The sequence below is a fragment of the Corythoichthys intestinalis genome, chromosome 16 (assembly GCF_030265065.1).
Source record: "Corythoichthys intestinalis isolate RoL2023-P3 chromosome 16, ASM3026506v1, whole genome shotgun sequence".
Lineage (NCBI taxonomy): Eukaryota > Metazoa > Chordata > Actinopteri > Syngnathiformes > Syngnathidae > Corythoichthys > Corythoichthys intestinalis.
This window is the reverse complement of record NC_080410.1, coordinates 29,839,099-29,864,071: the sequence shown is the minus strand read 5'-3', so window position 1 is coordinate 29,864,071 and position 24,973 is coordinate 29,839,099. Positions and strand designations below refer to the sequence as shown.

Below are 24,973 nucleotides of genomic sequence, written 5' to 3'. Positions count from 1 at the left end.
CATAAACAAAAAAATATCAAGAAATCATTAACAGGTTCAGAGTATGGACAATATCATAGCGTGAATTTGTTTACCCAAAGGAAAGACAAGATGAAGACAGACAAGACAAGGAGACGGGAAAAGCAGAAGCTTATCGGGAACCCGTCCCCCTTCCACCTGGGTCGCACAAGTAGCATGTTATGTATCAGTCCAGTCATAGTCTAACACATTTCAAAAGTCATTGATTGCCATGGAGATTTTGCATATGGTAATTTGAGTGTATTTTATCAGCTCATGTCCAAGTAGGTGAAGGGTGGGAAGGCCTGGGGTGCTATGGAGGCTCGCATGTGTAGTATCCCCTGTAGGAGATTTCTCATCATCATCCCTTGCCCGGTTTAGGAGATTAGTCATCATCATCCCTAGCCCGGTTGGCCCGGGCGAGTCTCTCATGATCACGCAGCTCCGCATCAATTTTAGTGGCCAGTCGTGCAGCGGCGTCACTTAGCGTTGCTTGCTCCTTCATTAGCAGTGCCAATTCGTCGCCGTTGCAACGAGCAACCTCCAGTATCTCATGGAGTTGGTTCTTCATCCTCATCGAGAAGCGACGAACCCAGAGAGCACCAAGTAGCAATAGGAAGGCAAGAGCCTTCAGCGAGCCGAAGATGTACAGGTCCTCGGCGTCCTCTATCTGGAGGGACGTTAGGCATAGCGGGCCTCCATTTACCCCAGGCATCCTCCACATAACCAGACGTGAAGGTGGTGGCTGGACATGGGCGTTGGGCCGATGTAGGCTGCATCGTAGAGAATATTCTATCCATCGAACTCAGTGCCCAGTCTACCAGTTCCATTTTGTCTCAAGAGGAAACTCGGTACGTAACGTTGCAATGGCAGGTTCAGTAATGTGATTTTGTTGAGGGGCACGTCCTAAGAATGTTATGTCTTATCTATTTGACCCTGACATTTAAGCATCCTTTGCTGTGAGAACATCTTATCTGTGATGTGTGTGCATTTTACAGCTGAGTTTGGCCAATGTACTGGTTTATTATATCTCGTTTATACATTTTTTTGAAGTAACTTAATGAATTAATATTCGTTAGCGCTGCATCACATGTATTCCACAGGCGAGCCCCAGTGTTTACAGTCGAGAAAGATTTCATTGTAGTCCTAATGGTCTGGTAGGAAAACATTCTGCTTACTCTCAGATCATAGGAGGATTCTTTTATTTGGAATAAAACTTGCAGGTTAGTCGGGAGACTGTTTGTGCTGGCCTTATACATCATTTGAGCTATTTTGTAATTAACCAGGTCGTGCAATTTTAGTAGCTTGGACTTGATAAAGAGTTCATTGGTATGTGCTCTATATGATGCTCCATGAATAATTCTGATGGCTTTCTTTTGAAGGACGAAGAGTGGGTTAAGGTGCGTTTCATAAGTACGTCCCTAAATCTCTAGGCAGTAACTGAGGTGCGGCAGAACGAGTGCGCAGTATAGGGTTTGGAGAGCCCTCGTATCTAGCATGTTTTGTACTCTATAGAGAATTGAGATGCTCCTAGCGATTTTGTTTCGCAGTTTCTCTACATGCGGCTTCCAAGTTAGGCGGTGATCAATAACTATGCCTAATACTTTGTGTTGTTGTACTCTTTGTATCACCACATTATTTATTTGTATGTTTAGGTTCATATCCAGACCTTTTCTTCCAAATACAATGTATTTAGTTTTCTCGAGGTTCAGAGATAATTTATTTGCATCGAACCATTTTTGCAGTTTAGCTAATTCTGCATTTATTTGTTTAGATAGACTCTGAGGGTCTTTTCCAGAACAAAAGATGTTGGTGTCATCCGCAAAAAGTACCATTTTTAATAGTTTAGAAGCTTGATGCAAGTCATTTATGTATAGGATGAATAGTTTCGGTCCCAGGACGGAGCCTTGGGGCACGCCACATGTAATTAGACGTGTTGACGATCTGCAACCATGATTAATTTATTTCGATTTTTATTTCTGTATTTACATCTTAATATCAGGTTTTATATAATTTAGTTTTAATGTGTTTGTATTTTAATAGGATCCCCCATTAGCTGACGAACACATCAGCTACTCTTCCTACATAATTCATACTTTTCTTTCCATCATCAGTGTTTGGAATAACGCAGTTATTTTTTCAGTAACTGGGTAATCTAACTAATTTTTTCTGCCGTTACAACGCCGTTACAGTTACTGACGGTAAAAGTGATGCGTTACTTACTTTGAATAAATTGAAGAAACTACAAGCCGTAGCGAGTCTACTCTGCTCTGTTTATTTCTCATTCAAGACTTGTGGTGCGTTTAGATTCATGGCAATGAAAATAGTAAACACACATAGCCTACCTTTGCAAGAACGATGGAGTTGTCGTTTGATATGGTCATAATGTACAGCTGCACCCATCCGCAGTAAAACTGTTTGTAGCTTTGTAGCGATTTGTAATTTCAGAATCTCTGATGAGTTTAGTAACATACAGCAAACAATAAATACAGCAGAATGTCCATTTCGTGTAATTGTGGAAGCCCGTCGACATCTTTACTCAATTTGTCTTCGGCTTGCTCGTAAGGGTCTACATTGTTCACATCCTTAAGTTTGATCACATACAGTATCTGTTCTTTGCCTTAATAACGAGTTTCTCTATCGAACTGGCAAGTTAATGTCCCGCGAGCCAGACCTGCTTCAAATATGGCTGCGTTGTTAGTCGAATTTGACACCCAAAGTACTACCGTGCGCTCTAAACTTGTTTTGTTTAGATGCATACAGGCATAACGTACTAAAAAAATGCCTGAAGAAAATACTTAAATGTAGTTATATCAAATAAGGATGGTTTAAATTCGGTACGTGACTAATGTGGTCAACTGCTTCAAAGCTAACACAAAAAAAACACAATGGTTAAAAGTGTTAGAGGTTAATACATGCAAAAAGTATCTTTGGGGCAGTGAAAAGGTTCTAAAAAACTAAATAAAAACAAAAACAGTGAGTACTCGCTGCTTCTAACCGATGTGCGCATGCTTGCGCAAGCGCGCTGAGCATTGTGTAGTAAGGAATGGCCGAACACCGGTGTTTTCACACACAAACCGGAACAGCGCGTGCGGCGTACACACACACACACACACACACACACGCAAAACAGATGCAGAGGGATATGATGGCAGAGCATTCAGAGGAAAATTTGTCCTTTACGAGGTGGAGATATAAACACTATTTCAAGTCGGTCAAAATTAAAGGAAAGAACGTGCATGTAAAGTGTAATTTATATCCCAGGCAAAGCTTTTATCGACATCTGTGGTAAGCAATTCAAATCTGTTTATTTTTGCTGCACTTCAAGTGTAGGATTAATCTGTTGCTGGTGAGGTGCAATAAATATTACAAGGTTCTATAACACAACTACCTGTCTGTTCTTCTCTATTTAACTGACTCGAATACTGCTCAGAAAATTTCAAATTCTTTGACATACAACAACTTCTTTTTAAAGTAACGCAAATAGTTACTTTCCCTGGTAATTAGTTACTTTTATTATAGAGTAATTCAGTTACTAATTCAGTTACTTCTTGGAAGAAGTAGTGAGTAACTATAACTAATTACTTTTTTTAAAGTATCGTGCCCAACACTGTCCATCATATACTGTAATTCTATTTTTTAAGATTTTTACATTTTTAATTATATATTTTAACATTCCAAGAGTCATTTCTTTCAACATTAGTATGAGTTTTTGGAATGAATTTAATGGAAGTTTTGATTGTTTTCCTTGTAACTTACTAGTTACCGTTGACTGTCTCCAATCCATTTGAACTGAGTGGAGCCTGGCAGTCAGTGACGACTGTTTTGTTTTGTTCCACCAGGGGGAGCGCTCGTTCTTTCTGCAGCCTGGTGAGCGCCTAGAGCGAGGAATTCAGGACATCTATGTTTTGTCTGAAGAAGAGGGGTTGGTGCTGCGCGCCGTGGAGGCCTTCACCGACACCCAGGAGGTATGCTCCACCCCCGGGGACCACGCTTGCAGTAGCCGTGCTAAAAGTAGCTGCGTTGTGTTCATAGGACGCCGTTTCGGCTGTTTTGCCACAAAAGCGTAAACGAGCTTCGGAGGTATTTTGGGGAACTTAATTTTTGAGGTTTAATTTGTTTTTTAAAAAAAATAAATAAATAAATCACTTTGTGGGATAGAAATGAGGGTGAAATCCTGTCTGAGGTGTCCTCCCCCTTCACGCCTTTCCCGCATGTCACATGGCCTTCCCGCCAACCGCCCTCCTTATCAGTCCTCCCTCTTTTTCCCGCATCCCCGCCCCCCTTCCCCACCCATCGCCTCGCTAACCCTGGTCTCCGCCCTCCTTCGGCCCCTCCCCCTTTCTCTTTGCCAGCGTGAGGAGGCGGAGCCCGAGGAGGAAGGGCAAGAGGAGGAGGCTCGCAGGAAACGTCGCCCTCCCGGCGCAGTCTTCCGTCGCCCCGGCGACCGCTGGATGCTACGAGGACCTGCCGAGTATGTGCCCCCCTCCCAGGTGGAGGTGGTCCTCCGGCGCCAGGCCATCCCGCTGGACGAGAACGAGGGAATCTACGTCAGGGACATGAAGAGCGGGAAGGTAACGAATGCTGCTTCAGCTTTCAAAATGTAAAAATCATCACGTTTAGCCATTTTTTGTTGGAAAACACTCAAACTCTGCCTGGTAACCAGCAGCAACTAATTGGGAAAAATCCACCCAGTAACTAATTGAGAAACATCTGCCTGGTAACCAGCAGCAGCTAGTTGGGAAACGTCTGCCTTCTAACGACAAACTGCAAAATTGGTTGAAAACATTTCAAAAGTGTTCTAAAAGCTACAATTTGACACCGACGTGCTCGCAGGTACGCGCCATCATCGGCCAGACGTACATGCTGACTCAGGATGAGGAGCTGTGGCCCAAGGAGCTCCCCGACAATGTGGAGGCCCTGCTGGCATCTCCCAGAGACCCCCTTGCCGACCGATCCGACCACAGGAAGCCGGAGGGCCCGCCCAAAGTGCGGGACAAGACTCAGGTGGTGTCCTTCCGGGTCCCGCACAACGCGGCCGTGCAGGTGTACGACTACCGCGAGAAGAGGGCGCGCGTCGTCTTTGGCCCCGAGCGGGTCATGCTGGGACCCGACGAGCAATTCACCGTCCTCTCGCTGTCTGGAGGACGCCCCAAACGGGGCAACCAAATCAAGGCTATCTGCCTGCTGCTAGGACCAGACTTCTTCACCGACATTATCACTATCGAGACTGCCGACCACGCACGGCTGCAGTTGCAGCTGTCCTACAACTGGTACGTGCACGTGCGCATAACCAACCCCCTTTCTTATCCCCCGACGCTAACTTTGTCGCCCTCAGGCACTTTGACGTGAAGCCGCCCGCCGACCCCGCTGAAGCGGCCGCCGTCTTCTCAGTGCCGGACTTTGTGGGCGACGCGTGCAAAGCTATTGCGTCGCGGGTTCGAGGCGCCGTCGCCTCCGTGCAGTTTGACGACTTCCACAAGGTTAGACTTTTTTTTTTTTTTTTTTTCTACTCACTGGCTGCTACTGAAAGTTGATCATTCACAGCCAGTCATCCCAAATTTAAAAAATCCTGAGTTGGCTATTTTAAAAAGTGACATATTTACTATTAATCGGATGTTCACATAGTAAATTTGTGATTAATCGTGGGTTAACTATTTTAAAAAGTGACCAGTTGGCGATTAATTGCGAGGTGATTCTTTTCAAAAAATGCAATCGCTATTAATTGCGAATTTGCTGCTTTTTAAAAATGGTGAACATGTGATGAATGGCAAATTTGTCACAAATTTTAATTTAATTTAATTTTCAATTAGGGGGGACTGGACTGACTGTCAGTGCTCATGTTTGACGTCCAATAAACTAAGACTAGGTTCATACCGCAAGTCTTAATGCACAAATCCAATTTTTTTCATGTTCTTCCAATTCTAGTCAGGCATTAACTTGACTGTCTGAACGGGACGGGGTCACATAAAAGTGGACCATTTAAAATCCAATCTAAATCTTTCGTATGTGGCCTTAAAATTCAAACGATTAAAATGTTTAATCGAGTTAATCACAGCTTAAAAATTAATTAATCGTAATTAATTGCAATTCAAACCATCTATAAAATATGCCATGTTTTTCTGTAAATTATTGTTGGAATGGAAAGATAAGACACAACTGATGTATACATTCAACATACCGTACATAAGTACTGTATTTGTTTATTGTAACAATAAATCCACAAGATTGCATTAACATTTTTTCTATTAAAGGAATCCACGGATGAAAAGACTTGTAGTTCTTAAAAGATAAATGTTAGTACAGGTTATAGAAAATTTATATTAAAACCCCTTAGTTTTCTTTTTAATAAAGTTTGTAAAATTTCCAATCAAAAAATAAACTAGTAGCTCGCCATTGTTGATGTCAATAATAATTATGGTGCTGAAACCCATAAAATCAGTCGTACCCAAGCGCCAGCAGAGGGCGGCAAAACACAAGTAACAAGTGGAAATGACACTTTGCTGTCATTTTAATCTGTTTGAGCGGGGCATGTGCGTTAAATGCGTCAAATATTTTAACTTGATTAATTTAAAAAATTAATTATAGCCCGTTAACGCGACAATTTTGACAGCCCTAGTTAAAACCTGATCTGGGCCACATTTTTCCAGAATGTGGCTGCGGTCTGAACTGTCAAGTACCCCAAATCGGAATTCACGCAGCAGTTTCATCGGCAAAGAGCGAGAGAGACTGGGCGCTACGTTAGCGATGGAGCTGTGCATTAGTGTGAGCAGCTTGAACGCGGCTTTTAGGGTAGAGGCGAGCTTGCCAGGTTTTTTTTTTTTTTTTTAATGGGTGGGAGGGGGGGTATTCTGTGCTCCAAATGAGCAATATTTCAAGATTGCTTACATGGGCGAGAGTCTGGGCAAACTGTCCGAATATAAGACTAAACGGGGATTATTTAAAATACAATCACCCTTGAACAGTTACGTCCAAAGGCTGGCCCAGGGGCCAAATACGGCCCGTGGTCAAATTTCATCCGGCCCCTAGCGTCTGTCATAAAATCAATAACGTCTGGCCCGCACACAGACTTAATAAATTGGTCAGCAGTACTACTACCAGCATATGAAGTAGCTTACACACTAAATGCTGCTTCTCATTTACCCTCTAAAAGGCAGCAGCACTCTAAGCAACATTACCCCGTGTGACCCTTTACTTGAAATTTTCTAAAATAGCGATAATCAACAAAAGAGAAAGTTGACTGCGTTGGCCGATGCTTCAAGGATAGGTGGAAATTGGACTATTTCTTCACTAAAATACGCAACAACTGTCTGCCTCATTTGCAAAGAGACAGTCGCTGTTTTTAAAGAGTTCACTGTGAGGCGATATTACCAAACAAGACACGCTGACATGTACGACAAGATTACAGGGAAGATGCGCAGCGAGAAATATAAGGAAATTTAAGTTAGTTTAATTTCACAGCAGCAGTATTTCGCAAGTGCCCGAAAGTCGAAAGAGAACGACAGTCTGGTGGTGAGATTGTTGAAATTATTAAAAAAAATAATAAAGCAAATGTGACACACAGAATGGCTAGCTAAAATTTGCTTAAATATATTCTATGTAAAGGACGTCAGTAGGGCTGTAGCTATCTATTATTTTAGTAGTCGATTAATCGATCAACCATTAGTTCGAATAATCGAGTAATTGGATAAGGAACATGAAAAATTAAATTACCTGAGCTGAGCCTCAAACGGTATAAAAAATGAATTATTGAGGATATTTGAACAACAAAAGAACAATTGGCTAACTTACATAGCAAAAGTCCGCGAGTTGAAATACTACAATATGCTTACTTTTTTTACAATGCTCTTAACAAATATTTCAAACACATATTCCCACAAAAATAGGCTAAAAAATACCTATAAACTAAATAACGAATGGATTAAAAAAAAAAAACTTCGCTGTAACAAAAACGTAGCTTATGTTGGTCTTAACAGGGAGCACATGGATTCAGCCATGTGAAATGAGGCAGACTAGAAGGCAGTGTAACCACCCAAATCAATAAAACTAAATGCAAACACTTTCAAAATATACCATTACAACGCCACTTAAATGAAAAAAATACTCGAAGCAGCAAAATTTAATTTGAATCTTTTTCTAATCGAATACTCGAGTTAATCGATTAATTGTTGCAGCACTAGACATCAGCCAAGGCCGATCCCCCACATTTTTACCACACCAAATCTGGCCCCCTTTGCAAAAAGTTTGGACACCCCTGCCCTAGAATGATGTTGAGCCGGCATTTGTTTTGATGCGTAGGCGGGTCCGTTTTTCACAGCGAATCTTCGACTGCGAATAAGTGCGCATGCGTGATACTTGAACGGGCTCAATGGACAAAGGCAGTCTGAACGGGCACGCCAACATAACAGATGTGACAAAAAATCGGAATTGTGCATTCAGAACTGTGGTATAAACCTAGCCTAATTAACTCTCCTTGACAACTATGGACAATTGTAAAAAATAATTAAAAATAACTTCTGCTTTCCGCGGGCAGAACTCCAACCGCATCATCTGCTCGGCCGTGTTCGGCTTTGACGAGAAGCTGGCGGTGCGGCCCAGTCTTCGCTTCCATCAGAATCGGCTGATCATCAGCAGCGTGGACATCCAGTCGGTGGAACCCGTGGACCAGCGCACACGCGACGCCCTGCAGAAGAGCGTCCAGCTCGCCATCGAGATTACCACCAACTCCCAGGAGGCCGCTGCCAGGTTGACACACACAAAAAACAGTAGTTTGAATTCATATTTGGGAAATGGCTTTCTTTTCTTGCATTTTGACAAATGTTTTTCATCTAAAGCGAGGTTATAGTTATATATTTCGAAACTCCTGACTGGGAGAGAATTTTTTTAGGGCTGCAGCTATCGAATATTTTAGTAATCGACTGTAAATTCGAGTAATCGGATAAAACTTTTTTTTTTTTTTTTTTTTAAGGTAGAGCAATTATAAATATACATGAGAAAAAAGACATTTATTCCAACATTGAACCATTTTCAGTCTTTATTTTCGATGTACATTGTTGAAAACAGCTAACAATTGCATCTCAGATGTGACTAGAAAAAAAAATTTCACTGCTTTCACTCAAAAAACTTGTAGATCTTATAAAAAAACAACATATTTCTTACCTAAAAATGTAATTACGCTTGATAACACACATCACTTGAAAGCTGTTCTGTCCCACGTGTTTCAATTGAATTTCCATTCTATTTTTAAGTTCTAGTTAAGTTTTAAGTTGGTCTAAACTGTCAGTACTGATAGGATTTTGAGTTTTTGCAGTTTTCAAAATAAATGTATGATACCTGCTGTATTGGAGCACATTAGGGAGTAATGCTACTTGGTGTTTTATTCAGCAGTGACTACTGAGCTAAAACTGACAGTTAGCTTTATCATGTTTTAATTTTACACCCTCATCACTCTACAGCGCTGTGTTTTTACAAATTAAATTTAGCCTGTATGTAAGACACGTTAGCCACGCATCGACAGTGGTCATAATCAATAGAAACCGAGCCTTCCGAGGGGCCAATGTTACGTGAGCGAGTGACAGTAACATATTTATTAGCGATGAGAAGTCTACTGCTTACAGATGGCGGCTGTTTACTAACGCTGCCCAGACGCGGCAGAGTCTGTCATTTCTCATCTAGTCCTAAATGCATGTGATATGAGACGCATCAGACACTACCTGCTACCACAATAGCATCATGCGGGCGTAGTTTTTAGTAACGTTGGCATAGGTTGTAGCGGCTGTCGGCTGCAGTAAGTTTGTTTGTTTATTTATTTTATTATTGCTTCTTCCGCTACGCACATGACGTCAGCGCGTTGTCCCGCATTAAAAGTAGTCCGGGCAAAACATGATGCTTAGAGCTGGCAAAATTAAACAATTTCTCGAGGTGAATAAAATTACTCGGATCAATTTTTAAACTCAAGTTGCTCGAGTATTCGTTTCAGCTCTAGAATTTTTTGGGGGGTTGTACCGAAAGTAACAAAAGGGACTACTGGTTCAAGTCAATTTTAATTACAGTGGTACCTCGACATACGATGGCTTCGACACGCGATCTTGTCGACATCCGACAACATGCTCGAAATATGATAGCGCTGCAGTTTGTTTTCCTGCAAGATGGACGCACGGCAGATTTTCTTGTGAGAGAAATCAACATAGGTTCCAACAATGACAGTGCAGGTGGTGGAAAAAGCTGAGGCTTACGTGCGCGTTCGTGACCTGGCTTGACAATACGGCCGTAGAATGTCGACGATCTTGGCGGTCCTCCTCCGTTCACCAGTCTTAATAAGTTTAAGTTAAGGTGACAATTATTATTATTGTAAAATCGCCAAATAAATCGCCAGCTTCGTCAGGTAATCTGTGTGATTTTGACGAAGATCATATTTGATGGGGATTTTATGCAGAGATGTGAGAAATTCCAAAAGGTTCAGATAGTTTTTCATCCTACTGCACAATTGACTTTGGAAAATTTCGACATTCTGGTTACTTTGGATTTAATATAAGATGCCTTATTAATGTTATTCAAAGAATCCGCATATTAAACATACATTGCAAGGAGGTGTTTTGAGTTTTTTCTTAAAATATCACACTCCATCTCCATTTTTAAGTGTTTTATCAAGTTTATTCCAGATCTGTGGTCCTCTGCACACGATGCCAAAGCTCGTACACTTTAGCGTTCCGTTTTTCCCAGTGATGTAATTGTTGTCTTCTGGTAATACACTACCGTTCAAAAGTTTGTGATCACTTTGAAATTTTTCTTTTTGAAAGAAAGTTTTTTTTCCTATGGAAATAACATTAAACTAATCAGAAAAACACTCTATACATTATTAATGTGGTAAATGACCCATTTTAATGCAATATCTACGTAGTTATGTAAAGAGGCCTATTTACAGCAAACATCACTCCTGTGTTCTCATGGTACAATGTGCTTGCTAGTTGCCTTAGAAGGATAATAGATGATTAGAAAACCTTGTGCAATTATGTTGGCACAGCTTAAAACAGTTTAGGTGGTTAGAGAAGCTATAAAACTGATCTTCTTTTGAGCTACTTGGGTATCTGGAGCATCACCTTTGTGGGTTTGATTAAACTCTTAAAATTGCCAGAAAAAGACAGCTTTCACGTGAAACTCGACAATCTGATCTTAGAAATGAAGGCTATTCCATAAGAGAAATTGAAGATTTCCTATAACGCTGTGTACCACTTCCTTCAGAGAGCAGCACAAACAAGATCTAACCATAGTAGAAAAAGAAGCGGGAGCAAGAAGACCAGTACATAAGAGTCTCTAGTTTGAGAAATGGATGCTTCGCAGGTCTCATCTAGCAGCTTAATTAAATAGTACCCGTGAAACGCCAGTGTCTATGTCGACAGTGAAGAGACGACTCCGGGATGCTGGTTTTCAGGGCAGCGTGGCAAAGGAAAAAGCTTTATCTGTGACTGGATAACAAAAGGAAACAATCAATACAGGCAGAAGAACACAGACATTGGACAGAGGAAGATTGGAAAAAAAGTGTTATGGACAGACGAATCAGTTTGAGGTGTTTGGACTTTGGATCAAAGAAAAGATCATTTGTGACACACAAAACAACTGAAAAGATGCTGGAAGAGTGATGTGTTAGATAAGTTGGAAACGTGTCGCACCCTATGACATGACAATATTGTAAATGTGGTTCAAATAAACATTTATTCTAGGGCTGTGAAACGATTAAAATTTTTAATCGAGTTAATTACAGCTTAGAAATTAATTAATCGTAATTAATCGCAATTAATCGCAATTCAAACCATCTATAAAATATGCCATATTTTTCTGTAAATTATTGTTGGAATGGAAAGATAAGACAAGATGGATATATACATTCAACATACGGTACATAAGGACTGTATTTGTTTATTATAACAATAAATCAACAAGATGGCATTAACATTATTAACATTCTGTTAAAGTGATCCATGGATAGAAAGACTTGTAGTTCTTAAAAGATGAATATTAGTACAAGTTATAGAAATGTTATATTAAAACACCTCTTAATGTTTTCGTTTTAATAAAATTTGTAAAATTTTCAATCAAAAAATAAACTAGTAGCCCTATTCTGTCCTCAATGTGTGTGCGTACACAAATTGACAGATAGCGAACATAAGTTCCAAAAAGAAATCAGACGGTGTGGCAAAGTTGCATGGGCTTTACTGAAGTCACCTCTTTTTGACAGGAGCACGTTTCTTGTATTTTTGTAAAACTGAAAATACCAAAGCAATGTGTCAATAACTTGCATAAATCACAAAATAACATAAAATGTACACACACGTGTCCATTTGAGAAGTAGCACTAGCCAATTAGCTCACAAGCATCTAACAATGTAACTGCATTTCACCATATATGTGAACAAATTCAAATACACATCATCAATAACTATCTAATGCTCATGAATATAAACAAAGGAGGAATATAACTCACAAGCGATGCATGTATTAGACACAAACAGTGTGATGGGGCTATGAGAACTGCCACTGAATACTGGATGCGGACGTTAGCTGGTCTGAATAGCACTGTCTATTAGTGTGAGTTCGCGTCGACATATAATCACGTCAGAAAAGCGCGCCGAAACCCAAATAATCAGCTGCACTGAATCGCCAGCAGAGGGCGACATTACGCCAGATAACATATGCAAGTCACACCCAAGCGCCAGCAGAGGGTGGAAAAACTCCATAACACACAATTAACAAGTTGGCCTTTCACTGTTCTGACATTTAAATCTGTCTGAGCAGGCCTAGTGCGTTAATTGCGTCAAATATTTTAACGTGATAAATTAAAAAATTAACGCCCGTTAACGCGATAATTTTGACAGCCCTAATTTATTCAGATTAAGTGGAGAGAGTAGGATATAATGTCGCAGTTTAAAAAACGGCAGCATATTTCGACAGTTTATTTGTGAGTAGTGTTGCACCGATACCATTTTTTTGGGCCCGATACCGATACAGATACCTGGCTGTGCAGTATCGGCCGATACCGATACCATTCCGATACCACTCTGTTTGCAAAAAAAAAAAAAAAAAAAAAACATGTATATATATACACACACATACGTATAAGGGATACAACGATACAGTTAAGTCACGGTTCGGTACGATTTTCGATACAATTCAATACATTTAATGCTCTGAAACAGAAAATACAACTGTTATTATTATTATTATTGTTTTATTTGCTAACAAGCAAAAATAACTGCCATCATACAAACAAGCATTTTAGTGCATAATATTTATGTGCTTACTTATTACTGATCTGAAGAAATTTTGTATATAAGTGCTGAGAACAATCTTTACTGTTTGTAAAGTGGGCACACTGTTGATTGCTGCAGCTCTCTTAGCAGCTATATTTACCATATAAGCAAAACATCCTATTTGTGGTCCGAGTCCATCTGTAACATGTGCTGAATTAACAGTATTTGCAGCATTATCTATAGTCACTGGTATGGCTTGATTTGGCCTGCTTAACTTCCATTCAGTCATGGCGGTTTCTAATTCATCAATGTAGTATATGGACTCGCTCTGGGCTCACGCAGCTAATGGCATGAGGTCTAATGTAGCACATCTAGGTTGCTATTTGATTATATCTAGTGTGTGCGCGCGCGAGAGTTGGCATGGGATCTATCATAGGACATCTAGGTAGCTATTTGATGATATCTAGTGTGCGCGCTGCGCCACTGGAGTGTATTCTGGCCACATAAGTCACTTCTGCTCATTACTGCACAACACCAGCATATGAAAATCGACTTTCATAAATAGGACGAGTTTGAAGAATTTGCCACTCATTGTTCATCATGAAACCATGAGTTTGCTTAGTCTCTCACGGTCTTAACCTTTCTGATCCCATTAGCTCTTAAACAGCAGGCGTACCCTCACGCATGCTAGTCGTTAGTTGATGACATGTTAGAAAAGCAGCGTATCATCATAGTTTAGCGTTGTTGTGAACATCCTTAATATTAAAGGCGAATGTATTGTTGTCATTTAATAATTTCGAGACAAACACATGCAGGTGTCATACATCAGGATTTGGGACATTTGTTTACGTGGGGAGGACAGGTCATTTGTGCTCAAGTGATGCCAGTAGATGGTATCGGCGCCCTAATGTTGGTACTCGTCGATACCGATACCACCAATTCGGGCTGGATCGGCACCCCCTGCCGAGACTGGTATCGGTATCGGTGCAACTTTATTTGTGAGCTCATATATTTTTCAAAATTAAGGTACTCATAAATGTTTTCGGGCTGTGGAACGAATGAATGGTATTGTAATGTATTCTTATGGGAAAATCCTGCTACACATACGACCATTTCGACTTGCAACGTTCTGGAAAAAAATAGGAGAGGTACCACTGTGTTTAAATATTTTAAAATTCTATTGGACCACTTGACCGTGGTTAACGTTAGTGAGGATGTGAAGGAACACGTTACTACAATGTGGTTGAATGAAGTGCAAGTTGCCTGATTTTGTCATACATCCGTCTCCCTGCCTGCCCTGGAAAAGGGGGGGGGGGGCGTTGACGCCGTTGCAAACACGAAGATGCTTGGCTAAGTGGCTCGGAGCATTAGCGTAGCATTCTCGTTAGCATTTAGCACTCTCGGGCAACTTTTTTTTTTTTACATACAGTTCGTGGCGTCCAGATGGGTACAATTTAGTAGGATTGTTCCGATCATGTTTTTTTTTTTTTTTTGCTCCTGATCGTTTTAGTTTGAGTATCTGCCGATCCCGATATTTCCTGATCCGATTGCTTTTTTTTTTTGGTTTTTTTTTTGCTCCCGATTCAATTCCAATCATTGCTCGATAATTTTTCGCGATCATATGCATTTTGGCAATGCATTAAGAAAAAAATGAAAAACTCAGACAAATATATACATTCACCATACAGTACATACAGTTGTGGTCAAAAGTTTACATACACTTGTGAAGAACATAATGTCATGGCTCTCTTGAGTTTCCAGTTATTTCTACAACTCTGATTTTTCTCTGATTGGAACAGATACTTCTTTGTCACAAAAAACATTCATGAAGTTTGGTTCTTTTATGACTTTATTATGGGTGAACAGAAAAAAATGATCAAATCTGTTGGGTCAAAAATATACATACAGCAGCGCTAATATTTGGTAACATGTGCCTTGGCCATTTTCACTGCAATTAGGCGCTTTTGGTAGCCATCCACAAGCTTCTGGTTGAATCTTTAACCACTCCTCTTGACAGAATTGGTGCAGTTCAGTTAAATTTGATGGCTTTCTGACATGGACTTGTTTCTTCAGCATTGTCCACAAGTTCTCAATGGGGTTTAAGTCAGGACTTTGGGAAGGTCATTCGAAAACCTTAATTCTAGCCTGATTTAGTAATTCCATTACCACTTTTGATGTGTGTTTGGGGTCATTGTCCTGTTGGAACACCCAACTGCGCCCAAGACCCAATCTTCGGGCTGATGACGTCCGGTTATCTTGATGAATTTGAAGGTAATCCTCCTTCATTATCCCGTTTACTCTGTAAAGCACCAGTTCAATTGGCAGCAAAACTGCCCCACAGCATAATATTATCACCACCGTGCTTGACGGTAGGCATGGTGTACTTGGGGTTAAAGGGCTCACCTTTTCTCCTCCAAACATATTGCTGGGCATTGTGGCCAAACAGCTCGATTTTTGTTTCGTCTGACCACAGAACTTTCCTCCAGAAGGTCTTATCTTTGTCCATGTGATCAGCAGCAAACTTCAGTCGAGCCTTAAGGTGCCGCTTTTTATGACAGAGGCTGGGGGCCGGATGAAATTTGACCACGGGCCGCATTTGGCCCCCGGGCCGGACTTTGGACATGTCTGCTTTTGCCATTTAAAAAAAGGCTCCAAAGGCTGCCAAAATTCACTCATTTTACGCTGCCTTTTAGCTCTATATACTGTATGGGTAAAACGGCGCCATTATAGATTGAACGCGACAATGCGTGAGTGGGTTGTGCAGCGCATGCGTTAATTGCGTTAAATATTGTAACGTGATAAATGTAAAAATTCTCGCCGTTAATGCGATAAATTTGATAACCTTACCTTAAGCCAGTGCTTCTCAATTATTTTCTGTCACGCCCCCCCAAGGAAGACGTAAATATTTCGCGCCCCCCCCAAACTCTCTGCCGCCACTGTAAATAGTATCATTTGTCTATAAAATTACTATTATAAATACGCATCTGCCTAACATTGTGTCCGTTTTTTTTCTAATAAAGAAAAAAAGTAACATAGATCAACTTATAATAAAGTATAACTTTATTAACATTGTTTTGTTTGTAACAGAGAAGACTTGACGTGCATCAATTTGCCTGAATTAAAAAAAAAAAAAAAGTCATCCAAACTGTAAAAAATACACTCAAGGTACATTTTTGACCATTTGATACAGAAAAATAAAATGTAATAAAATCAGTAAATAATAACAAATTAAAATTTATTAGAAACATTCACTCATGAGAATATGCCAAAAATTTTGACCGAAAAAACAAAACTGAATAAAAGAAAAAAAAAAAGAGTGTCCTTGGATAGGACAGTTTTAATTTTTGCTGCTCACATTATTTACCTCCTTTGCAATGGTGTGGAGTTATTTTGCAATGAGCATGCTCACAATGCTCACTGGTTTACTGATATAACACTGACAAAGCAGGACGATTGTTGGCAATATTTGGCACGTTTTCACTGAAAAACAATCAAGCGGATTATCAATGAGATTGGGGTCTAATGTCTTTAAGTGGCGTCTTAATTGATTTGGCTTCTGGCTGTCCGCTATAATTATTTTTTAGACACAGTAAACAGTGGTCTTTCATCATCACCCACTGTATTAAAAGTCAAAGCTAAAAGGCAAACGGCACGAAAAAAGCACATTCTCGGCGGCCGAGATAGAACCGTAGGTGAGGGCGATCGTCGTGACGATCCCAAGCTGAAAATGGCACTTCTCGAGCGGCGACGTGAGAACCGGACAAGACAGTGGGTCGCTGCGTGAGTGAGTCCGGTCGGAAAACTGCTTTCGAAAACGGCGGTGGCACACTGCTCTTCATATCTGTTGTCTGTGTGTGCTGAGTGCTCTTCCTTAGTTCAAAAATACTGCGCGCACTCTGAAAATGAGAGCGCCACTGCCACCTACTGAGTGGATGTGCAACTACACTTTATTCCAGTACGGAAAAAAAACAACAAAAAAAGCATGTTCCCCGAGGTCACATGCGCCCCCCCGGCATCACTCTGCACCCCCCTGGGGGGGCGCGCCCCACTATTTGAGAAGTACTGCCTTAAGCTTAAAGACTCTGGAAGAGTGAAACACATTATGTCTGTAAGGTTAAATACAATTAGAAAATGATTTAATTAAAAAATATACAGTATATATATTTAAAAAGGCATGTCCGATATATTTTTGCCGATTCCGATACTTTGAAAATGACGTGATCGGGATGCCGATCGATCGGGACATCTCTACAATTTAGGGCTGCTGCTATCGATTATTTTAGTAGTCGATTAATCAACTAGTTAGTTCGAATAATTGGGTAATCGGATTAGGAGTATTTAATGTGTTACAGAATCAATTTTAGGAGATGTAAAACCAAGGCTTGCTAATTTGCACATTCAGAAGAGCATTAAATGCGAATACAAAATTCCCAGTCAAAATGGATTGGACGTCTACTGCCCTCAATGGCAGCCAATGAGTTACATGAGTGCCTTAAAGAGCATACTACACGAGAAAAAAAGTCTTAAATGGCATTATTATGTGAATTAGAATCATATTTTGAGACGATTCGACTATATACAACAATTTAGCAAAGCACAGATGACGAGAAATTAGCCTTTTAATCTGCCAGTTAGCCACGCCTACCATTATAGGGCTTTAGCGTCCCCAACAGGTGGATGACGTCAGCGGTAGACTGGTCTCATCGATTTTACTATTCAGCCCATTGAGGGGGAATTATTCAGAACGAGGAAAACGCGACGAAGAAAGCCGCCAAATGTCATTGTTTCAGTCTCTCTACTCCATTATTTTTACAGGATATTCTTTTTATCCAAGTATTTTTCCCCAATAGCAATATAAATTGCTTGAGAAGGACCAGTCAGCCAGTCGAGGGAGAACTATTCAGAACGAGGAAAACGCGACGAAGAGAGCAGCAAAATGTCATTGTTTCTGTCTCTTTACTTCAATATTTTTACAAGATATTCTTTTTATCCAAGTATTTTTCCCCAATAGCTATATAAATGGCTTGAGAAGGACCAGTCACCCCGTCGAGGGGGAACTATTCACAATGAGGAAAACGCGACGAAGAGAGCGGCAAAATGTCATTGTTTCTGTCTCTTTACTTCAATATTTTTACAGGATATTCTTTTTATCCAAGTATTTTCCCCAATTGCTAAATAAATGGCATGGTCATGACAAATAACAGTCTTGTGCTGAATGGAATATGAAATAATAAAAATGCATTTATTCAGGACGACATGGCAAAATTACTCCATAATGGTCAAAACTGTCGACTTCACCTTTACTGTCGCACCTCCCGAACTATATTTTATGACACCTAAATCGGACATATGTCATTTCCCTTCCCCGGCTTCGGAGAATGTAAACAAACCAGAAGGCGTGACAGCTAGCCGACATGCTAACCCGAACAGAGTGATGTTTGAAAAGTCTTCAAAGCGGAAAATCACACATAACTATCCTGGATTATTTGACATGACGATCCGATTGTCTATTGTCGTCGCGGATCGGCAAACCGCCCAGCGGAGAGCAATTTACAGTTCGTTCCCCGGAGGAGGGTGGCTGGAGTTGTTGTGCAGCTAACGGGCTGCTGCTAATGACCATTAAGACAGCTTTTTACATGCCTATCAATGATCAAACGTAAGTAGTCCTTCATTTAAAGGAAGTTTGTAGTGTTTACTTTGTAATCGCTGTATTCGTATTTGACATAATACAAAACAAGATGTTTACTCACTTCCTCGTAAGTCCAATAGTCCCACAGTAAATATGCACGGTGAATGGGAACCTATTGAAACTCCAAAAAGGAGCATACGCCTCTCCCTCATACAGAATGATTTTTCTGCAGCCGTTTGGCTGGCGTGATGCGAAAAATAAACGTATTAATCCGCAAAATCAGCTGAATCATTCGTCCCCATACACAACAGTACGCTGTATAGTGAAGAGGACGTCTTCTACCGTACACGTCACAGCGCCCTCCTCCTCAATGCAAGACCGAAGCCGGAAGTCACTCATTTTCCTGGCGCGGGATTCAAAAAACTAAATATAGCGATCGCCTCCACACACATCCAAGCGGTCCATATCATTCAGGAGCATAAAATACCGCGTGTATTATGAAATAAACATGCTTTTTCGTGTCACAGGCACTTTAAAAGAAAATGGTGCATGAAAGGGTTAACTAATTATCTGCCATTTCAAATGGATTGGATGTCAACTAGTAATGAAATTCACAGCAAAAGGACTAAAAGAGCCATATGATTGGATGTCTCATCGTTCCTGACACTGTCTGAAACTGTAATCTAAGCGCCTTGTGTTTTTACGTATAGACACGAAGCGGAGCGTCTAGAGCAGGAAGCTCGTGGCAAACTGGAGCGCCAGAAGATCACCGACCAGGCGGAGGCGGAGCGAGCCAGGAAGGAGCTTCTGGAGCTGGAGGCCCTCAGGTAAGCCTCATGCCGTGGCCGCTTTCCATCCCGATACCTATCCGCTTTGCCTTGCAGCGCCGCCGTGGAGAGCACGGGTGCCGCCAAGGCCGAAGCTCAGTCCCGCGCCGAGGCGGCCCGCATCCGGGGCGAGGCGGCCGTCCACGAGGCCAAGCTGAAAGTAGAGGCGCAGCGCATCGAGGCGGTACGTCACCAGTTGCCAAAGTCGCCCGGCGACATTTGCTTGACGGCGGTGTGCGCTTGCAGGAGGCCGAGCTGGAGCGTCTATCTAAGGCTCGCGAGCAGGAGCTCAACTACAAGAAGCAGATGGACCAACTGGATGTTGACAAGCAGGAACGGCTTGCAGACATCGAGAACGAGCGATTCCGCAAACTCGTTGAAAGCCTGGGAAGCGACACGCTCGCCGAGATGGCGCGCGCCGGGCCTGAGTTGCAGGTATAGTTGCCGACAGGACTAAAAATAGATGGGTAGTGTATAATCTCAAAATGCCCCAATCACATCATTTTCAGAGGATAGGAAACCGGTAAAAAAAATTAAAATCTAAAAGTTTAAGTATTAACTCATTGGCTGCAAATAACAGTGATTGGGGGTTTGTGATTTAAAAATAAATAAATCAATAATAATAATAATAAACCCCCCGCTACTAAAAACCCTTTTATTTGGCTTTACAGTGTTTGGCAGCACTCTTAATTTTTGTCTCGTCTTTCGGACAAAAATACTTATTGGTCTTGGTCATACTTTAGTCATTTCAAAATGTTTTCGTCTACTATTAGTCGACGAAATCTCATACAAGTTTCGTCTAGTTTTAGTTGAGTTACTCAAAATGTTTTCGTCTGTAAAATTAAAGTTTTAGTCCAAAAATAAAGGTTTCAAACAGTTTTGAATGAACATAGACAGATGAGCACCTATTGTAGAGTCTATAAGGACAATGGTAACTTTATGATGATAATACAAAAAAAATAAAGTTGTCCGAGCGCTTAATGTCCTCTAGACCAGTGGTTCTTAACCTTTTTAAAGGTACCAAACCCCCACGTTTCCCATTCACCGAACCCTTCGGAATTAAATATTTTTTTAATTAGATAAAAAATTTCAAATTCAAAACTGATATCTAAGCTAGCAAGCTAATAATTTAGTAAATACCCGTTGAAAATTCTTCTCATTTTGACCGCATGTTTTATAAACCGGTCAAAATTTGAGACCACGCAGTCCATTGGTCTGTTGTATTCCCTCATACCAAATGCAAGTAAACCTTCCACTGAGCAAACCAGTTCCTCCTTTCATTAGATCGAGGACTAACAGTTAAATGAATTAAGCCTGTAAATTGGGAGCCAATCAGTCCAAAACTTGGTCTAAAAAGCCACTGTTCACCGAACCCAGGTTAAGAACCACTGCTCTAGACTTACTGACTAGAAGAGCCAAATGGCTCTGCTTTACAGTGACCAGTGTTTTAAGAGGACGCTTGCCATTCTGAGGCTAATGCTAACTTGAATGCTATGCTAACACTAGGAGTTACATTTAGCGTCTGATGATCACTCGGCACAGACCTTTAAAGGCTAAAGCAACATTGCATAATCCCTTGCTAAGATAAGAAAACAAATCTTAGTGTTTCCAAACTGCTTAAGATACATCCTAAACTCCGGTGAGGAGAGTGAGGGAGAGGCGCAGCACATCACATCAGTGACACGACTCAAACACTGCATATGACAGAAACAATGTCGCGTTTTCATATTGTTGCCGTCTCGTCAGACGAAATCATTGTTGACGGAAAAAACCACTGTGGCAGTTATGTTGGAATAGCTTTTTTGCAAATTGAGTGCGCTTTTTTCCCTCTCCTCTCAATACATTCCCGAAGTGGTGGTGACTTGAATATGCATGCCAACAAAATGTGATCGGGACATCCTTACCAAAACCTGTTACCAATATGGCATTACAATAAATGTATTATAAAGGAGTTCCAAAAAATTACATGCATTGCGATTCGACACGTGACGATTCTATTACGATTCATAAAGGTTAAAAAATGATGATTTTTTTCCCTCATAACTTTATGGCAGCCGCTCGTAGCGGAACGAATTTCAAGACACGTCTGCCGCCCGGGCACCGTTAATGGGAGCACACACACGTTATGATGGATGCTGCCGGTTACTGAGAGATTTACTCCTTTTTAAAAGACTGGAAAATAAATTTGTGTATGAGACAGGCAGGCTAGTTATTTTTTAGAGCAAGAGTGGAAGAGAGAGAGTTCGTTGCTCTTTGTCTTTTAAATGTCCAGCAGTAGTTTTAAGGAGTTTCCATTGAAAAATGTCCTGAGTGTGTTGCTAAGCCCCGTGTGCATCTATAAGCGGTCAGTACACGAACCCTCTTGTACTGTTTAGCCCTTATTGTTGTTTTTGCGATGTGAATAGTTAGCGCCAAGCACTAAGCTAATTTGCTAACGTGTATTTCATATGCAAAACGTGTAAAACCATGATTAAGTACAGCGGTTACACTACAAACATGCGAAATAGTACAGAAAACTGAAGAAGTCTTATTTCTGAAGACACTTTGTTTCCAGGAAATGTGCGATTCATTCCACCTGTGTAAATGTTATTGTATTGTTGAGAGAAATAAGTACTCCCTTTTAAATTTTTTTTTTTGCACTTTCCAGTAAAAATAAATAAATAAATAAGCAGATTGAGGGCAGCTTTTTGTTGTATGGGCATGTTTCCATCGTTCCTGTTGAATCATTAGGATATTTTAGATAAATAATGGACATAAATTTGTTTGGCTACTGCAGTACTTCTCAAATAGTGGGGCGCAGAGCGATGCCGGGGGGGGGGGGGGCGCATGTGACCTCGGGAACATGCTTTTTTTTTTAGCTGTACTGGAAGAAAGTGTACTTGCACATCCACTCAGTGGGTGGCAGTGGCGCTCTAATTTTCAGAGTGCGCGCAGTATTTTTGAACTAAGGAAGAGCACGCAGCTCAGACAAAACAGATATGAAGAGCAGTGTGCCGCCGCAGTTTTCCGACCGGACTCACTCGCGCAGCGACCCAATGTCTTGTCCGGTTCTCACGTCGCCGCCCGAGAAGTGCCATTTTCGGCTTGGGATCGTCACGACGACCGCCCTCACCTACGGTTCTACCTCGGCCGCCGAGAATGCGCTTTTTTCGAGCCGTTTGCCTTTTAGCTTTGACTTTTAATACAGCGTGTGATGAGGAAAGACCACTGTTTACTGTGTCTAAAAATAATTATAGCGGACAGCCAGAAGCCAAATCAAGACGCCACTTAAAGACATTAGACCCCAATCTCATTGATAAGCCGCTTGATTGTTTTTCAGCGAAAACGTGCCGAATATTGCCAACAATCGTCCTGCTTTGTCAGTGTTCTATCAGTAAACCAGTGAGCATTGTTAGCATGCTCATTGCCAAATAACTCCACACCATTGCAAAGGAGGTAATACTGTGAGCAGCAAAAATAGAAACTGTCCTTCTGTCCAAGGACACTTTTTTTCTTTTATTGTTTTGTTTTTTCCGTCAAATTTTTTGGCATATTGTCCCCATGAGTGAATGTTTCGAATCAATTTTAATTTATTATTTACTGATTTTATTACATTTTATTTTTCTGTATCAAATGGTCAAAAATGTACCTTGAGTGTATTTTTTACAGTTTGGATGTGACTTTTGAAATTCAGGCAAATTGATGCGCGTCAAGTCTTCTCTGTTACAAACAAAACAATGTTAATAAAGTTATACTTTATTATAAGTTGATCTATGTTACTTTTTTTCTTTATTAGAAAAAAGGACACAATGTTAGGCAGATGCGTATTTATAATAGTAATTTTATAGACAAATGATACTATTTAAAGTGGCCGCAGAGAGTTTGGGGGGGCCGCGAAACATTTACGTCTTCCTTGGGGGGGGGGGGCGTAACAGAAAATAATCGAGAAGCACTGGGCTACTGTATTAATTAGTAGTGTATGATGCATCGATAATCGCAACAACCGTGATCATCGCCAATATCGTGATCATCGTTCAATAATCAAATCGTAGCACCCTGAATCGTAATCGAATCGTGGGGTGCCTAATATGGCACACCCCTAATATGTGTGTACATATGTATATTTATGTACAGAGGTGTGTAGTAATGTTACATGTACTCAGTTATGTTTATTTGAATAACTTTTTAAGACGAAATTACTTCTAAGATTAGTTTTACTAAACATTACTTTTTGAGTAGATCTGTGGAGAAAAAAACAACAACACCGCTACGTTGGGCTACACAAGAGTCGTTACATTTTTCCGCTTTTATTCAACATATTAGATTTTTTTTTTGCTAGCGATACCAAGAATTGAGACGTGCCTCCTGTATTACCGGGGTAGCTCTACTGATTTCACCAATGAGACGTCGCAACAATCATATGATGCCAATCAGATGCAAGCTTGCCATTCTAGCTTCACGCCAGCCTGTTCAATCATGTGGTGTCTTTAAAGCACATGAAAAATAAAGTAGAATGAACTTGCACACATCTGACAAGAAGCCCACAAACTTTGGGATTTATAACCACAACTGACACAAAATGCGCATTCATCCAATGTGTGTGTGAATTGTCTTTGTGTCAGATGTGTTTATAAATCCAAAAATGTGTGTGCATGTTTATTATGAGACTGTTCTAGCTCCATATCCGGTCCTCCATACAAATGTTGTCACGTAACCTGTCTGTTTCCCACACGCAGGTGAAACTGTTACAGTCCCTGGGCCTCAAGTCCACGCTCATCACGGACGGCTCTGCCCCTGTCAACCTCTTCACCACCGCCAACGGGCTGCTGGGGACGCTGCCCACACCCCCGGCCCCGCAGTGACACCGGATGCAGAAACTCTTCGGAAACCAGTCAGCAAAATAGCCAAGAAATGACTGACATTTCTGCTAATGTACCCAAAATTTTAAAGAAGCTCTCCATCTGTGGTACACTGCTTGCACTTTCTGTCTGTGTGAAGGAACTCAATAAAATATGCAAATAAACGCATGTGTGTCGTTTGCTTGGGTTTGAACAACCAATTTTTTGTTATTGACATTGTGCATTTTTTAGTTAAGTCGTATTTTCTTTTTTAAAACTGCTTGTTTATACCTAACTCTATTCATAAAATCACTCCATTTCAGCCATTTCAAAAAGTCTTAAATCCAACCATTTGAACTGAAGGCCAAAATCTGATCAGCCAGACACAAAATCATTTCAGCCTTATAAAAGTCTTAAATCCAACCATTTGAAGTGAAGGCCAAAGTCTAATAAAGTC

General features: G+C 40.8%; 1 protein-coding gene across 2 annotated transcripts in view; it reads left to right on the top strand.

The window, feature by feature from the left end:
• Nucleotides 1-24,712, top strand: part of mvp (major vault protein) — a 38,603-nt gene extending 13,891 nt beyond the window's left edge. Inside the window, exons 7-16 of one of the 2 annotated variants that reach the window (XM_057861632.1) lie at nucleotides 3,840-3,965; nucleotides 4,033-4,080; nucleotides 4,353-4,571; nucleotides 4,834-5,270; nucleotides 5,336-5,480; nucleotides 8,531-8,742; nucleotides 19,583-19,699; nucleotides 19,757-19,883; nucleotides 19,946-20,134; nucleotides 24,415-24,712. In XM_057861632.1, coding sequence (XP_057717615.1) covers nucleotides 3,840-3,965; nucleotides 4,033-4,080; nucleotides 4,353-4,571; nucleotides 4,834-5,270; nucleotides 5,336-5,480; nucleotides 8,531-8,742; nucleotides 19,583-19,699; nucleotides 19,757-19,883; nucleotides 19,946-20,134; nucleotides 24,415-24,540 — 1,746 coding nt within the window. In that variant the 3' untranslated portion in view covers nucleotides 24,541-24,712. The remainder of the gene's footprint in view (nucleotides 1-3,839; nucleotides 3,966-4,032; nucleotides 4,081-4,352; nucleotides 4,572-4,833; nucleotides 5,271-5,335; nucleotides 5,481-8,530; nucleotides 8,743-19,582; nucleotides 19,700-19,756; nucleotides 19,884-19,945; nucleotides 20,135-24,414) is intronic. The other variant, XM_057861633.1, reaches the window with a different exon arrangement.
• Nucleotides 24,713-24,973: the final 261 nt, after the last annotated feature.